At 49.3% G+C, this 18,475-nt stretch overlaps 1 protein-coding gene across 1 annotated transcript in view; it reads left to right on the top strand.

Annotated features, from left to right (window-relative positions):
• LOC101279162 (mucin-16) overlaps positions 1-18,475 on the top strand; it is a 65,735-nt gene that overhangs the window by 13,765 nt on the left and 33,495 nt on the right. The window contains 2 exon segments of the mRNA XM_049707350.1: positions 475-12,483; positions 14,118-14,205. Of these exon segments, the coding sequence (XP_049563307.1) occupies positions 475-12,483; positions 14,118-14,205 (12,097 nt within the window).

The following is an 18,475-nucleotide window of genomic DNA, read 5'->3' as shown; positions in this document are numbered from 1 at the left end:
ATGCAATTCAGCCCTCCAAAAACACAGCTGGGACCCACTGGGCCAACACAATTTCTGGACATGAAGCACATTCCTCTGCCCCAGCTGAATCAGAGCCATCGAATGTCACGTCCCCAATGGTTACTCCTTCCCCCTCTAGGGACACCCGTGTCACCACATCAGTGCCTCACTCTTTAGAAACTACAGTGTTTGAGCTAGACTCCACATCCTCTCTGACTCCTCCACTGAGGAAGCCCAGCACCGTCCAGCAGAACAGCACAGCCACAGAGAAAATCGCCGTCCCTTCCAAAGTACCCACTGATACGACGACTATTGAGAACTCTAGGACCGACCCGATCTCCCCTAGCAGCACGTCCTTCCCTGGCCCTGTTCAGTACACGTTGTCGCCAGACATTCCTGCAGGCATCATCACCGGGCCCTCTGCCTCTCCTGTGCCAACAGAATCTGCAGAAGTCACCATGACCACCCAAACAGGTCCCATTGAGCCGACATCACAGGACCCACTTACCTTGGACACTACAACCAACACCTCAAGGGCAGAGATCCACTCAACTGTGACTCAGAGTTTTACGCACCCAGAGATGTCCACTCTCAGCAGCAGAGGTCCCGAGGATGTGTCTTGGCCAAGCCCTGCCTCTGTGATAGAGACTGGCTCTCCATCTTCCCCAGTGACTGTACCTGCCATGACAACACCCTCCCCTGAGCCACCCAAATTACTAAGGAGAAGCCCCTCCTCTCCTACTTCTGTGACCTCACTTCTCACCCGTGGTCTGCGGAAAACCAGAGACACATTGGATACAAGTGTGGAACCTGTGCCCAGTTCACCTTCAACTGAGATGAGCACCACCACTGAGATACTGTCCACCTCTGAAGCCTCCACAGGTACAGATGCAATTCAGCCCTCCAAAAACACAGGTGGGATCAATGGGGCCAACGAAAGCTCTGGACATGAAACACATTCGTCGGCCCCAGCTGACTCGGAGCCATCCAATGTCACGTTTCCAATGCTTATTCCTTCCAACTCTAGGGACACCCGTGTTAGCACATCAGTGCCTCACTCTTTAGAAACTACAGTGTTTGAGCTAGACTCCATATCCTCTCTGACTCCTGAACTGAGGAACACAAGCACCGTCCAGCAGAACAGCTCAGCCACAGAGAAAATCGGCGTCCTTTCCAAAGTACCCACTGATACGACTACTGAGATCTCTAGGACCGAACCCAACTCCTCTAGCAGCACGTCCATCGCTGGCCCTGTTCAGTCCACGATGTCGCCAGACATCCCTGAAGGCCTGATCACCAGGCCCTCGGCCTCTCCTGTGACGACAGAATCTGCAGAAGTGACCATGACCACCCAAACAGGTCCCATTGAGGCTACTTCACACGACCCACTTACCTTGGGCGCTACAACTAATACCACAGGGGCAGAGATTCACTCGACTGTGACTCAGAGTTTTATGCACCCAGAGAGGACCACTCTCAGCAGCAGAGGTCCCGAAGATGTGTCTGTGCCAAGCCCTGCCTCTGTGATACAGACTGGCTCTCCATCTTCCCCAGTGACTGTACCTACCAGGACAACACCCTCCCCTGAGCCATCCACATTACCAGGGAGAAGCCCCTCCTCTCCTACTCCTGTGACCTCACTTCTCAACCGTGGTCTGCGGAAAACCAGAGACACATTGGGTACAAGTGTGGAACCTGTGTCCAGTTCACCTTCAAGTGAGATGAGCACCACCATTGAGATACTGTCCACCTCTGAAGCCTCCACAGGTACAGATGCAATTCAGCCCTCCAAAAACACAGGTGGGATCAATGGGGCCAACGAAAGCTCTGGACATGAAACACATTCGTCTGCCGCAGCTGACTCGGAGCCATCCAATGTCACGTTTCCAATGCTTATTCCTTCCAACTCTAGGGACACCCGTGTCACCACATCAGTGCCTCACTCTTTAGAAACTACAGTGTTTGAGCTAGACTCCATATCCTCTCTGACTCCTGAACTGAGGAACACAAGCACCGTCCAGCAGGACCGCTCAGCCACAGAGAAAATCGGCGTCCTTTCCAAAGTACCCACTGATACGACTACTGAGATCTCTAGGACAGAACTGATCTCCTCTAGCAGCACGTCCATCCCTGGCCTTGTTCAGTCCACGATGTCGCCAGACTTCCCTGCAGGAACCATCACCTGGCCCTCTGCCTCTTCGGTGATGACAGAATCTGCAGAAGTGACCATGACAACCCAAACTGGTCCCACTGAGGCTACATCACAGGACCCACTTACCTTGGGCACTACAGCCAACACCTCAGGGGCAGAGATTCACTCCACTGTGACTCAGAGTTTTACACACCCAGAGATGACCACTCTCAGCAGCAGAGGTGCCGAGGATGGGTTTTGGCCAAGCCCTGCCTCTGTGAAAGAAACTGGCTCTCCATCCTCCCCAGTGACTGCACCTGCCATGACAACACCCTCTCCTGAGCCAACCACATTACCAGGGAGGAGCCCCTCCTCTCCTACCCCTGAGACCTCACTTCTCACTCGTGGTCTGGGGAAGACCAAAGACACATTGGGTACAAGTGTAGAACCTGTGTCCAGTTCACCTTCAAGTGAGATCAGCACGACCAAGGAGATACTGTCCACATCTGAAGCCTCCACAAGTACAGATGCAATTCAGCCCTCCAAAAACAAAGCTGGGACCCACAGGGCCAATATAAATTCTGGGCATGAAGCACATTCCTCTGCCCCAGCTGAATCAGAGCCATCGAATGTCACGTCCCCAATGGTTACTCCTTCCACCCGTACGGAGACCAGTGTTTCCACATCAATGCCTCACTCTTTAGAAACTACAATGTTTGAGCTAGACTCCGCATCCTCTCTGACTCCTGAACTGAGGAACACCAGCACTGTCCAGCAGAACAGCTCAGCCACAGAGAAAATCGCCGTACTTTCCAAAGTACCCACTGATATGACTACTGAGATCTCTAGGACCGAACCCAACTCCTCTAGCAGCACGTCCATCGCTGGCCCTGTTCAGTCCACGATGTCGCCAGACATCCCTGAAGGCCTGATCACCAGGCCCTCTGCCTCCCCTGTGCCAACAGAATCTGCAGAAGTCACCATGACCACCCAAACAGGTCTCATTGAGGCTACTTCACAGGACCCACTTACCTTGGACACTACAACCAACACCTCAGGGGCAGAGATCCACTCGACTGTGACTCAGAGTTTCACGCACACAGAGATGTCCACTCTCAGCAGCAGAGGTCCCGAGGATGTGTCTTGGCCAAGCCCTGCCTCTGTGATAGAGACTGGCTCTCCATCTTCCCCAGTGATTGTATCTGCCATGACAAAACCTTCCCCTGAGCCATCCACATTAGCAGGGAGGAGCCCCTCCTCTCCTACCCCTGAGACCTCACTTCTCACTCGTGGTCTGGGGAAGACCAAAGACACATTGGTTACAAGTGTGGAACCTGTGTCCAGTTCACCTTCAGGTGAGATGAGCCCCAGGATTGAGATACTGTCCACCTCTGAAGCCTCCACAGGTACAGATGCAATTCAGCCCTCCAGAAACACAGCTGGGATCAATGGGGCCAACAAAAGCTCTGGACATGAAACACATTCGTCTGCCCCAGCTGACTCGGAGCCATCCAATGTCACGTTTCCAATGCTTATTCCTTCCAACTCTAGGGACACCCGTGTTAGCACATCAGTGCCTCACTCTTTAGAAACTACAGTGTTTGAGCTAGACTCCATATCCTCTCTGACTCCTGAACTGAGGAACACAAGCACCGTCCAGCAGGACCGCTCAGCCACAGAGAAAATCGGCGTCCTTTCCAAAGTACCCACTGATACGACTACTGAGATCTCTAGGACAGAACTGATCTCCTCTAGCAGCACGTCCATCCCTGGCCTTGTTCAGTCCGCGATGTCGCCAGACTTCCCTGCAGGAACCATCACCTGGCCCTCTGCTTCTTCGGTGACGACAGAATCTGCAGAAGTGACCATGACAACCCAAACTGGTCCCATTAAGGCTACATCACAGGACCCACTTACCTTGGGCACTACAGCCAACACCTCAGGGGCGGAGATTCACTCCACTGTGACTCAGAGTTTTACGCACCCAGAGATGACCACTCTCAGCAGCAGAGGTCCCGAGGATGTGTCTTGGCCAAGCCCTGCCTCTGTGATAGAGACTGGCTCTCCATCTTCCCCAGTGACTGTACCTACCAGGACAACACCCTCCCCTGAGCCATCCACATTACCAGGGAGAAGCCCCTCCTCTCCTACTCCTGTGACCTCACTTCTCAACCGTGGTCTGCGGAAAACCAGAGACACATTGGGTACAAGTGTGGAACCTGTGTCCAGTTCACCTTCAAGTGAGATGAGCACCACCATTGAGATACTGTCCACCTCTGAAGCCTCCACAAGTACAGATGCAATTCAGCCCTCCAAAAACACAGCTGGGACCCACCGGGCCAACACAATTTCTGGACATGAAGCACATTCCTCTGCCCCAGCTGAATCAGAGCCATCGAATGTCACGTCCCCAATGGTTACTCCTTCCCCCTCTAGGGACACCAGTGTTTCTACATCAATGCCTCACTCTTTAGAAACTACAATGTTTGAGATACACTCCACATCCTCTCTGACTCCTCCACTGAGGAAGCCCAGCACCGTCCAGCAGAACAGCACAGCCACAGAGAAAATCGCCGTCCCTTCCAAAGTACCCACTGATACGACTATTGAGAACTCTAGGACCGAACCGATGTCCCCTAGCAGCACGTCCATACCTGGCCCTGTTCAGTACACGTGGTCGCCAGACATTCCTGCAGGCATCATCACCGGGCCCTCTGCCTCTCCTGTGCCAACAGAATCTGCAGAAGTCACCATGACCACCCAAACAGGTCTCATTGAGGCTACTTCACAGGACCCACTTACCTTGGACACTACAACCAACACCTCAGGGGCAGAGATCCACTCGACTGTGACTCAGAGTTTCACGCACACAGAGATGTCCACTCTCAGCAGCAGAGGTCCCGAGGATGTGTCTTGGCCAAGCCCTGCCTCTGTGATAGAGACTGGCTCTCCATCTTCCCCAGTGATTGTATCTGCCATGACAAAACCTTCCCCTGAGCCATCCACATTAGCAGGGAGGAGCCCCTCCTCTCCTACCCCTGAGACCTCACTTCTCACTCGTGGTCTGGGGAAGACCAAAGACACATTGGTTACAAGTGTGGAACCTGTGTCCAGTTCACCTTCAGGTGAGATGAGCCCCAGGATTGAGATACTGTCCACCTCTGAAGCCTCCACAGGTACAGATGCAATTCAGCCCTCCAGAAACACAGCTGGGATCAATGGGGCCAACAAAAGCTCTGGACATGAAACACATTCGTCTGCCCCAGCTGACTCGGAGCCATCCAATGTCACGTTTCCAATGCTTATTCCTTCCAACTCTAGGGACACCCGTGTTAGCACATCAGTGCCTCACTCTTTAGAAACTACAGTGTTTGAGCTAGACTCCATATCCTCTCTGACTCCTGAACTGAGGAACACAAGCACCGTCCAGCAGGACCGCTCAGCCACAGAGAAAATTGGCGTCCTTTCCAAAGTACCCACTGATACGACTACTGAGATCTCTAGGACAGAACTGATCTCCCCTAGCAGCACGTCCATCCCTGGCCTTGTTCAGTCCACGATGTCGCCAGACTTCCCTGCAGGAACCATCACCTGGCCCTCTGCCTCTTCGGTGATGACAGAATCTGCAGAAGTGACCATGACAACCCAAACTGGTCCCACTGAGGCTACATCACAGGACCCACTTACCTTGGGCACTACAACCAACACCTCAGGGGCGGAGATTCACTCGACTGTGACTCAGAGTTTTACGCACCCAGAGATGACCACTCTCAGCAGCAGAGGTGCCGAGGATGGGTTTTGGCCAAGCCCTGCCTCTGTGAAAGAAACTGGCTCTCCATCCTCCCCAGGGACTGCACCTGCCATGACAACACCCTCTCCTGAGCCAACCACATTACCAGGGAGGAGCCCCTCCTCTCCTACCCCTGAGACCTCACTTCTCACTCGTGGTCTGGGGAAGACCAAAGACACATTGGGTACAAGTGTGGAACCTGTATCCAGTTCACCTTCAAGTGAGATCAGCACGACCAAGGAGATACTGTCCACCTCTGAAGCCTCCACAGGTACAGATGCAATTCAGCCCTCCAAAAACAAAGCTGGGACCCACGGGGCCAAAATAAATTCTGGGCATGAAGCACATTCCTCTGCCCCAGCTGACTCAGAGCCATCCAATGTCACGTCTCCAATGCTTACTCCTTCCACCCGTACGGAGACCAGTGTTTCCACATCAATGCCTCACTCTTTAGAAACTACAATGTTTGAGCTAGACTCCACATCCTCTCTGACTCCTGAACTGAGGAACACCAGCACTGTCCAGCAGAACAGCTCAGCCACAGAGAAAATCGCCGTACTTTCCAAAGTACCCACTGATATGACTACTGAGGTCTCTAGGACCGAACCCAACTCCTCTAGCAGCACGTCCATCGCTGGCCCTGTTCAGTCCACGATGTCGCCAGACATCCCTGAAGGCCTGATCACCAGGCCCTCTGCCTCCCCTGTGCCAACAGAATCTGCAGAAGTGACCATGACCACCCAAACAGGTCCCATTGAGGCTACTTCACAGGACCCACTTACCTTGGGCACTACAAGTAATACCACAGGGGCAGAGACTCACTCGACTGTGACTCAGAGTTTTATGCACACAGAGATGACCACTCTCAGCAGCAGAGGTCCCGAGGATGTGTCTTGGCCAAGCCCTGCCTCTGTGAAAGAAACTGGCTCTCCAACCTCCCCAGTGACTGTACCTACCAGGACAACACCCTCCCCTGAGCCATCCACATTAACAGGGAGGAGCCCCTCCTCTCCTACACCTGTGACCTCACTGCTCACTCGTGGTCTGGGGAAGACCAAAGACACATTGGGTACAAGTGTGGAACCTGTGTCCAGTTCACCTTCAGGTGAGATGAGCCCCAGGATTGAGATACTGTCCACCTCTGAAGCCTCCACAGGTACAGATGCAATTCAGCCCTCCAGAAACACAGCTGGGATCAATGGGGCCAACAAAAGCTCTGGACATGAAACACATTCGTCTGCCCCAGCTGACTCGGAGCCATCCAATGTCACGTTTCCAATGCTTATTCCTTCCAACTCTAGGGACACCCGTGTTAGCACATCAGTGCCTCACTCTTTAGAAACTACAGTGTTTGAGCTAGACTCCATATCCTCTCTGACTCCTGAACTGAGGAACACAAGCACCGTCCAGCAGGACCGCTCAGCCACAGAGAAAATCGGCGTCCTTTCCAAAGTACCCACTGATACGACTACTGAGATCTCTAGGACAGAACTGATCTCCCCTAGCAGCACGTCCATCCCTGGCCTTGTTCAGTCCACGATGTCGCCAGACTTCCCTGCAGGAACCATCACCTGGCCCTCTGCCTCTTCGGTGATGACAGAATCTGCAGAAGTGACCATGACAACCCAAACTGGTCCCACTGAGGCTACATCACAGGACCCACTTACCTTGGGCACTACAACCAACACCTCAGGGGCGGAGATTCACTCGACTGTGACTCAGAGTTTTACGCACCCAGAGATGACCACTCTCAGCAGCAGAGGTGCCGAGGATGGGTTTTGGCCAAGCCCTGCCTCTGTGAAAGAAACTGGCTCTCCATCCTCCCCAGGGACTGCACCTGCCATGACAACACCCTCTCCTGAGCCAACCACATTACCAGGGAGGAGCCCCTCCTCTCCTACCCCTGAGACCTCACTTCTCACTCGTGGTCTGGGGAAGACCAAAGACACATTGGGTACAAGTGTGGAACCTGTATCCAGTTCACCTTCAAGTGAGATCAGCACGACCAAGGAGATACTGTCCACCTCTGAAGCCTCCACAGGTACAGATGCAATTCAGCCCTCCAAAAACAAAGCTGGGACCCACGGGGCCAAAATAAATTCTGGGCATGAAGCACATTCCTCTGCCCCAGCTGACTCAGAGCCATCCAATGTCACGTCTCCAATGCTTACTCCTTCCACCCGTACGGAGACCAGTGTTTCCACATCAATGCCTCACTCTTTAGAAACTACAATGTTTGAGCTAGACTCCACATCCTCTCTGACTCCTGAACTGAGGAACACCAGCACTGTCCAGCAGAACAGCTCAGCCACAGAGAAAATCGCCGTACTTTCCAAAGTACCCACTGATATGACTACTGAGGTCTCTAGGACCGAACCCAACTCCTCTAGCAGCACGTCCATCGCTGGCCCTGTTCAGTCCACGATGTCGCCAGACATCCCTGAAGGCCTGATCACCAGGCCCTCTGCCTCCCCTGTGCCAACAGAATCTGCAGAAGTGACCATGACCACCCAAACAGGTCCCATTGAGGCTACTTCACAGGACCCACTTACCTTGGGCACTACAAGTAATACCACAGGGGCAGAGACTCACTCGACTGTGACTCAGAGTTTTATGCACACAGAGATGACCACTCTCAGCAGCAGAGGTCCCGAGGATGTGTCTTGGCCAAGCCCTGCCTCTGTGAAAGAAACTGGCTCTCCAACCTCCCCAGTGACTGTACCTACCAGGACAACACCCTCCCCTGAGCCATCCACATTAACAGGGAGGAGCCCCTCCTCTCCTACACCTGTGACCTCACTGCTCACTCGTGGTCTGGGGAAGACCAAAGACACATTGGGTACAAGTGTGGAACCTGTGTCCAGTTCACCTTCAGGTGAGATGAGCCCCAGGATTGAGATACTGTCCACCTCTGAAGCCTCCACAGGTACAGATGCAATTCAGCCCTCCAGAAACACAGCTGGGATCAATGGGGCCAACAAAAGCTCTGGACATGAAACACATTCGTCTGCCCCAGCTGACTCGGAGCCATCCAATGTCACGTTTCCAATGCTTATTCCTTCCAACTCTAGGGACACCCGTGTTAGCACATCAGTGCCTCACTCTTTAGAAACTACAGTGTTTGAGCTAGACTCCATATCCTCTCTGACTCCTGAACTGAGGAACACAAGCACCGTCCAGCAGGACCGCTCAGCCACAGAGAAAATCGGCGTCCTTTCCAAAGTACCCACTGATACGACTACTGAGATCTCTAGGACAGAACTGATCTCCCCTAGCAGCACGTCCATCCCTGGCCTTGTTCAGTCCACGATGTCGCCAGACTTCCCTGCAGGAACCATCACCTGGCCCTCTGCCTCTTCGGTGATGACAGAATCTGCAGAAGTGACCATGACAACCCAAACTGGTCCCACTGAGGCTACATCACAGGACCCACTTACCTTGGGCACTACAACCAACACCTCAGGGGCGGAGATTCACTCGACTGTGACTCAGAGTTTTACGCACCCAGAGATGACCACTCTCAGCAGCAGAGGTGCCGAGGATGGGTTTTGGCCAAGCCCTGCCTCTGTGAAAGAAACTGGCTCTCCATCCTCCCCAGGGACTGCACCTGCCATGACAACACCCTCTCCTGAGCCAACCACATTACCAGGGAGGAGCCCCTCCTCTCCTACCCCTGAGACCTCACTTCTCACTCGTGGTCTGGGGAAGACCAAAGACACATTGGGTACAAGTGTGGAACCTGTATCCAGTTCACCTTCAAGTGAGATCAGCACGACCAAGGAGATACTGTCCACCTCTGAAGCCTCCACAGGTACAGATGCAATTCAGCCCTCCAAAAACAAAGCTGGGACCCACGGGGCCAAAATAAATTCTGGGCATGAAGCACATTCCTCTGCCCCAGCTGACTCAGAGCCATCCAATGTCACGTCTCCAATGCTTACTCCTTCCACCCGTACGGAGACCAGTGTTTCCACATCAATGCCTCACTCTTTAGAAACTACAATGTTTGAGCTAGACTCCACATCCTCTCTGACTCCTGAACTGAGGAACACCAGCACTGTCCAGCAGAACAGCTCAGCCACAGAGAAAATCGCCGTACTTTCCAAAGTACCCACTGATATGACTACTGAGGTCTCTAGGACCGAACCCAACTCCTCTAGCAGCACGTCCATCGCTGGCCCTGTTCAGTCCACGATGTCGCCAGACATCCCTGAAGGCCTGATCACCAGGCCCTCTGCCTCCCCTGTGCCAACAGAATCTGCAGAAGTGACCATGACCACCCAAACAGGTCCCATTGAGGCTACTTCACAGGACCCACTTACCTTGGGCGCTACAAGTAATACCACAGGGGCAGAGACTCACTCGACTGTGACTCAGAGTTTTATGCACACAGAGATGACCACTCTCAGCAGCAGAGGTCCCGAGGATGTGTCTTGGCCAAGCCCTGCCTCTGTGAAAGAAACTGGCTCTCCAACCTCCCCAGTGACTGTACCTACCAGGACAACACCCTCCCCTGAGCCATCCACATTAACAGGGAGGAGCCCCTCCTCTCCTACACCTGTGACCTCACTGCTCACTCGTGGTCTGGGGAAGACCAAAGACACATTGGGTACAAGTGTGGAACCTGTGTCCAGTTCACCTTCAGGTGAGATGAGCCCCAGGATTGAGATACTGTCCACCTCTGAAGCCTCCACAGGTACAGATGCAATTCAGCCCTCCAGAAACACAGCTGGGATCAATGGGGCCAACAAAAGCTCTGGACATGAAACACATTCATCTGCCCCAGCTGACTCGGAGCCATCCAATGTCACGTTTCCAATGCTTATTCCTTCCAACTCTAGGGACACCCGTGTTAGCACATCAGTGCCTCACTCTTTAGAAACTACAGTGTTTGAGCTAGACTCCATATCGTCTCTGACTCCTGAACTGAGGAACACAAGCACCGTCCAGCAGGACCGCTCAGCCACAGAGAAAATCGGCGTCCTTTCCAAAGTACCCACTGATACGACTACTGAGATCTCTAGGACAGAACTGATCTCCCCTAGCAGCACGTCCATCCCTGGCCTTGTTCAGTCCACGATGTCGCCAGACTTCCCTGCAGGAACCATCACCTGGCCCTCTGCCTCTTCGGTGATGACAGAATCTGCAGAAGTGACCATGACAACCCAAACTGGTCCCACTGAAGCTACATCAGAGGACCCACTCACCTTGGGCACTACACCCAACACCTCAGGGGCAGAGATTCACTCGACTGTGACTCAGAGTTTTACACACCCAGAGATGACCACTCTCAGCAGCAGAGGTCCCGAGGATGTGTCTTGGCCAAGCCCTGCCTCTGTGATAGAAACTGGCTCTCCATCTTCCACAGTGATTGTACCTACCATGAGAACACCCTCCCCTGAGCCATCCACATTATCAGGGAGGAGCCCCTCCTCTCCTACACCTGTGACCTCAGTTCTCACCCGTGGTCTGGGGAAGACCGAAGACAGATTGGGTACAACCTTGGTAGCAGTGACCACGTTACCTCCAACTTTGAGTAGTCCCACAGTTGAGATAATTTCCACCTCTGAATTCTCCATAGATACAGCAAAAATTCTTCCTCCCCTATACACAATAATGAGTACTGTGGGTTCCAGCATTTCTGGACACGAACTAAGTTCCTCTGTCCCATTTTTTCCTGAGTCCTCCAGCACCACATATCCTATGGGTACTGCTTCCTCCGTGTATGAGACCACTCCTTCCTCATCAATGCGTTCCTCCTTTGAGACGAAGACACTTTCCCATCTGACTCCTAGACTGAAGGAGACAAGAATAGCCTTGGATTCCAGCTCAAGCACACTCACAAACACACCTTCATCGCCTCTGTCCACTCATGGCTTGAAGGGTCCCAGGACTGATGCTACGTCTTCTGTGAAAGTATCAGCACCAGATCAGCCTCTGTCTACACAGTATACTGACATTCCAGTGGAAACAGTCACACGCTTTTACACTTCTCTCTCCATTACAAGGTCTGCTGGCATAACTGTCCCAGAATCCAATCTTTCTATGCCTGTATCAGAAAATACACGTTACCTAAGCACAGATATGCTGTCTTCAGCTGAAACCATTTTTGCTAATAACACACTAACACCTTCTTTGTCAGAGGCCATGGCTTCCTTTGCTACATCTGGAGTTCCAGGTGCCATTTCAGTTAGTCCATTTTCTAGGACAGAATCAGGCCCTGGGGATGCTACTATGCCCACCACTGCAGAGAGTCTACCTTCTTCAGCTTCAATACCATTCCCCTCTTTGACCTTCCATACCACTGATTCTTCAACCAGCCCACTCCCCCATTGGATTACTTCCTCACCAGCTACCCCAAGAATAGTAGACACCAACCTTGAGGCAGAGAGCCAAAGCACTGCTGCATTACCCTTGGTTACAGCCAGTACTTTGCAGACTTGGACGCAGCCAGTCAGGACATCTTTACCACCCATTACGGATACCAGAATGACAGAGAGTGTTGGTTTGGGAACAGTGACAAGTTCTTCTCAAGTTCTTCCACACTCAACCCAGTTGACAAGTAAGGACCCACTGCTCCTACACTCTCATTATTTGGGGCTCATAGAAAATGGCTTCTTTTCCGACAGGTAAAAAGGAGTTAATTAGGAGTTTATTACTGCACCAGAAATTCCTTTAGCAAACATATATGTTGATCTATTTTCATGTTCAGGCATTGAAATAAGCACTGGGGGAACAAAGCTAAATAAGCAAGTAGTTGAATAATTATAGTACCATGATGGATGTTGTAACATTACAGCTAATGTTGATGATGACAATAATGATAACAACAAACGTTTATGGAACACTTATTCTGTGTCAAATGCTGTTCTATTAAATTCCTCATTGGAACACAGTTTGAGAAGGGACTATTATAAGCCCATTCTACAAATGAGTCAACTGATACAGAGAGAGGTTGAGTAATTTGATCAAGATCATTAAAGCTGGTAAGTGATAAGAACTCAGATTATATGGCACTAGGAACCCATGTTCTTAGCCATTAGACTAGGCAGGAGTGGTCCAAGAGATAGGAGGAAAAGCAAGAGATTCTGGCCTCACAGAAGCCAGAGGAAGAGTTTTAGGAAGGAGGGATGGTCAGTTCCATCAAATGCTACAGAATAGCCAAATTGAAATGAGGTGAGAAGTTCTCTGACAACATGTGGGTCCTCAGGGATTCTAATGAAGGGAGCATCAATGAGTTTTAGAGGACTGAAACAACAGATAAAATAATACATAGATAAAAGGAGAGATTCCTCCTTTAAACTGAGCATGTTTCTATATTGAGAAGAGAGTCAGCAAGGAGAAGGGAAAGAAAAAGGTGAGTGAATGAAAATCGAGGGAACAAAGTACCTATGGATGTGGGAAGTACTTAGGACCTAGGAGGAGAAACACCACCTCCAACAGAACAGTAGATGAGGTAGGGAACTTCTTGGGAGGATTCCATTCCTTGGATAAGTTGAATTTGACGCCAGATTTTGTTCTGGACACAAATCCAACAAGGCCCTCCAACTACTCCAGCACCTGTTCACTAGACAATATGTACAGAAGGGTGATTTGATTATTTCCCAAACCAGTTTTAACAATTCACAATCAGGTTAGACACATTGATGGCTATTGACCCGTGTCTTAAAACGTGGCTTGATAGTTCAGTGATGGGTGTTCAGTAAGCAAGTGATGAGTGGAATGGAAAGAAGGTAGGACTGTGGTTGGATGGGAGGAAGGAAGAAAGGAAGAATGGAGTGATAGATAAATGAAAGAAGAAAAGATGGATGTATACAAGAAAGGATGAATGTATAGAGGGAAGGGTGAAAATAAGGAAGATGGATGGAAGAAAGGATTGAAGGAAATAAAGATTGAAGGAAATACTGTAGGGATGAAAAGTTGCAAAGAAAGGAGAGAGGAAATATGAAAGGAAAGATGCATGGTAGGAAGAAAGGATAAAAGGAAGGATGGATGGAATGGGTAGATATAAGGGTAGATGGACAGAAAGATGGATGAATCTCTGTGTGAATGGATGAACACAGCCCTGGTTCCAATCCATACAGATGGTTGAGAAGAAATGCATTGTGTAGTCAAATTAAGTGGATCTATTTAGACCATGTTATCCTTCTGGATGAGATGAGTTACTCTAGGTCTCTTCCCTACCCTCTCCTGCAGGGACTGACGGCATTGTGGAGCATATCACAAAGATACCCAATGAAGCAGCACATGGAGACACCACCGTCCATGTCCCCCTGGCATCCACGTCTGCTAGTCTTAGAGGTAGGTTCAACTTTGCTTACTTCCCAGTAATCCGACTTATGCCTTTATTTCCTGTTCCAGAGGGATGAAATGTTTGTTTCTTTAGAGAAAGAACTATGTGGAGTTGCCATGGGTTTCCCTGTCTCAACTGAATCTTTGTCAAGTTGTTACCAGGTAGATGTTACTTTTCATTCCCTCATAACATGCTGAGTGAGTTTAGTTCAAGGTTGGATATGTCAGTTTCACAAATCCGACCCAGTTTAACTTAACTCTGAAAGTGCTTATTAATAATTTACTGTGTGTTAGAAACTATGACATAAACTAAGGATGCACAGATGAAAATAGATCGGCATTGCATCCATGGAGCTCTCAGTCCAGTACAGGAGACAGCAAAGGAAAAAAATAATTATGATGCAAGTTTTAAAAAAATTTTTATTGGAGTATAGTTGACTTACAATGTTGTGTTAGTTTCAGGTGTACAGAAAAGTGAATCAGTTACACACATATACATATATCCACTCTTTTTTAGATTCTTTTCCCATACAGGCCTTTACAGAGTATTGAGTAGAGTTCCCTGTGCTATAAAGTAGGTCCTTATTAGTTATATGATGCAACTTTAAAGTACTTGAATGGTAGAAGGAAGGCTTCATGGAGGAGGTAACATTTGAGCTGGGTTTGAAACGATGAAGAGGAATTTAGCAGGAAGACAAGGAGAACTGATGAAGACATTCTGGACAGAAGGGAGAGTTGCATGCAAAGGCACAGGGAAGGGTAAAATCTGGACATATTTGGGAGGTACAAATAATTCACCTTTGCTAAACTATGAAATATACAGATGAGATGGTGAGAGATGAGACTGTAGACGGGCAGAAAACAACATTCAGAAAACTTTTTAAGCCCTTGTAATGCTTGGATGCCCTTTAACAAAAGGACAAAAAGTTTGTGGCCAAAAAAGTCTGACAAACATGTTGCTCCTGGAAATCCCCTGGCGGTCCAATGGTTAGGACTCTGTGCTTCCATTGCAGGGGGCACGGGCTCAATCCCTGGTCAAGGAACTAAGATTCCACAAGCCGCGTGGTGTGCCAAACAAACAAACAAACAAAAAAACATTGCTCCTTCCTAGAGGGTAATAACATGCATAAGCATGTTAAAGGCTCTGAGATATCCTGCTGTAAAGAAACTTGTTTAGCCTTATTCAACACAGGGTTTTACATAATTATTTGACTGTATAATTTTTTTTTGCTGAAAAGCACCTACTAACATGTTACAGTATTATTGGTCTGCATGAGTGTTTAAGAGGTGCATGGTGAGGAGAGGGGTTCTCCTCACCACATGGCTAAAAGGTAAAGTTCCCCATACCCATTAAGTTTCTTCCAACATTTTTTAAAATTTTATTTATTTATTTATCTGTTTATTTATTTATTTATTTTTGGCTGCGTTGGGTCTTCGTTGCTGCACGCAGGCTTTCTCTAGTTGCGTCCAGCAGGGGCTACTCTTCATTACGATGTGTGGGCTTCTCATTACAGTGGCTTCTCTTGTTGCAGAGCATGGGCTCTAGGCATGCAGGTTTCAGTAGTTGTGGCACGTGGTCTCAGTAGTTGTGGCTCGGGGGCTCTAGAGTGCAGGCTCAGTAGTTGTGGTGCACAGGCTTAGTTGCTCCACGGCATGTGGGATCTTCACGGACCAGGGGTCGAACCCGTGTCCCCTGCATTGGCAGACGGATCCTTAACCACTGCACCACCAGGGATGTCCCATTTTCCAACATTTTTAGAGACCAGACTATTTTACCAGTACATTTTGGAAGCTTTTTGCCAGATCCAGGCTTTGGACAGAGTCACTACCAGTCAGGTTATTAGTCTTATCCTGTGACCCAGGTATCTTTGGTTGGCTCCCCGCAGAAGCAGACATGAGTTAAGGATGTGGGCAAGTAGTTTATTTTAGGTGGGGGTTGGTCCCAGGAAGCGCTGGAGAAGAGAAGGAAAGGAAGTCAATGCAAGGTGCTCTCCTGAGCAGGTCACAGCTGTGGGCAAAAGAGTGTCAGTTCCACTCGGGACCTCTAGGAGACAGCATAGAACACCTCACCTAGCCAAGTGGCTGGAGTGTTTATCATCCAACTTCCTTCCATTGCTGGCCATGGGCTGCTTGGTCCTGGAGGTAACCCTCAGCACTTCCAGCCTGCCGGACACACAGGCTAAGTGAAAGCCCTTAGGTGCAGAGCTACAGGGGCTGCATTAGGATCCCGTTGTGATTACGTACTACAGCAGTGAGTGCTTGTGGGATATGAGTGAGGCATTGCCAGTTGGCTACACCAGATCACTTGGAAATGGATCACTGAGCTTCAGGTGATAACCAATATTTAGATGGCAAAGTTTATGAGGTATAGCTAACCATATTCATTGGCTTCTTTCAATATAGAGCGGGATTTGTCAACCTCAGTACTATCGATATTTTGGGCAGATAACTACTTGTTGTAGGGGGTTGTAGGATGTTCAACAGCATCCCTGGCCTCTGCTCACAGGATGCCAGTAGCACCCTCCATATACACACAGCTGTGACAACCAAAAATGCCTCCTGACATTGCCAAGTGTCTCCTGGGAGCAAAACTGCCCCAGGCTGAGACCACTAAATTAGAGAATCCTTGAGGACCCCACCCCCATGGTCATTTTCTCCTTACATCCTTCCTTTCCATCCTGGCCCCCACAAGATCCTGAAACTCCGTTAGGGAATTAATAACCTGCAGTGGTTGAGAGCATAGGTCTAGGATTCAGAGAGAACTATGTTCAAATTTCCACACTATCAGTCAGTAGCTGTGTGATCTTGGCAAATGATGATCTCTGAGTTTCTGTCTTTTCCCTGGTCTGTAAAATGACAAGAATAATAGGATATACACTCAGTGTTCTTGTGAGGCTCAAAAATACAAGGCATGTTAGGCAATTTGCTCATCATCATCTTCATCATCAAATACATATTAAACACATTAGGATGTGTACTCTTGGAGATGTTTTTTAGGGCATACCCAGCAACACAAGGACATTGTTCCACCATCAGAGTCCAAATCCTCCTCCTTTTGTCCCTCTCCCTGCAGCAACCTCCAGTAGGCTTTGTGGTCTTTATAGAGAAGCCTCCCTGTAGTTCTTCCTCCTTCCTGGGGACCTTTTTCTGAAGGCCTGAAAGCTACTGAAGTAGCTGCTGTCTCAGCCAATATCACTCTACTCTTCCTCAGAGACTGAATTCCAGTCACCTTGGCCAGCTAGCATGGTTCCTGGCAAATTCAATTCAGTAAACATTTATTGTATATTAGAAGTCCAAAGAGCAGGAGTAGTAATAATGTGTGGTTGTAGCTACTAACAGTAGCAATAACTCTAGCAATAGTAGGTAATAGCAGGCAGCAGCAGCAGTAGTAGCGATAACAGTAGTAATAGGTGGTAATAGTAGTAGTAGCAGCAGTAATGGTTGGTAGCAGCAGTGGTAGCATTAACAGTATTAATAACAGCAGAAATGGTAGGTAAAGGCAGTGATAGTAGTAACAGTAGTAATAACTCTAGCAGTAGTAGATAATAGTAGACAGTAGTAGTAGTGGTGGTAGTAACAGTAGTAATAGGTGGTAATAGTAGTAGTAACAGCAATAACAGTAGTAATAGGTGGTAACAGTAGTAGTAACAGCAGTAATGTTAGGTAGTGGCAGTGGTAGTAGTAACAGTAGTAATAACAGCAGAAATAGTAGGTAGAGGCAGTGAGAGTACTAAGAGTAGTAGTAGTAGGTAGTAGCAAGAGTAGTAATAACAGTGGTAATAGTAGATAAATAGTAGTGGTAGTAGTGGTAACATCTTATTACAAAACAGGAGGCATTGTGCTTGGTGCATTTTTATCAAGACTCTGAGATGACCACTGTACTTATTCCTACTTTATAGATAAGAAAATGGAGGTCTAGCAAGATCTGACAACGTAAAGAGCCACACATCTGTTTAGTGGAGGAGCCAGAACACTAATGTGGCGTAAGAGCCCAAGCTCTTAAGCACAAAGATACATGATCTCTCTCAAGTCAGAGGAGACCTGCTAATGTGCATATTCATCCATGTATTTGTTCATTCATTCAACAAATATTTGTTGAGCACCTACAATATGCCAAGCAGTCAGACATTAGTAGATATTACCAGGCAGACTGGGAGGGGTGGTACAGTGCAGGTTCAGACAGTATGATGAGGAAACATTGAGAAGGGACAGATGGATTCCTACATGGATTTGTAAAGGTAGATTTGAGCTAGGGTTTGAAG

This window comes from Orcinus orca, chromosome 3 (assembly GCF_937001465.1).
Source record: "Orcinus orca chromosome 3, mOrcOrc1.1, whole genome shotgun sequence".
NCBI lineage: Eukaryota > Metazoa > Chordata > Mammalia > Artiodactyla > Delphinidae > Orcinus > Orcinus orca.
This window is presented reverse-complemented; position numbering and strand designations above follow the sequence as displayed.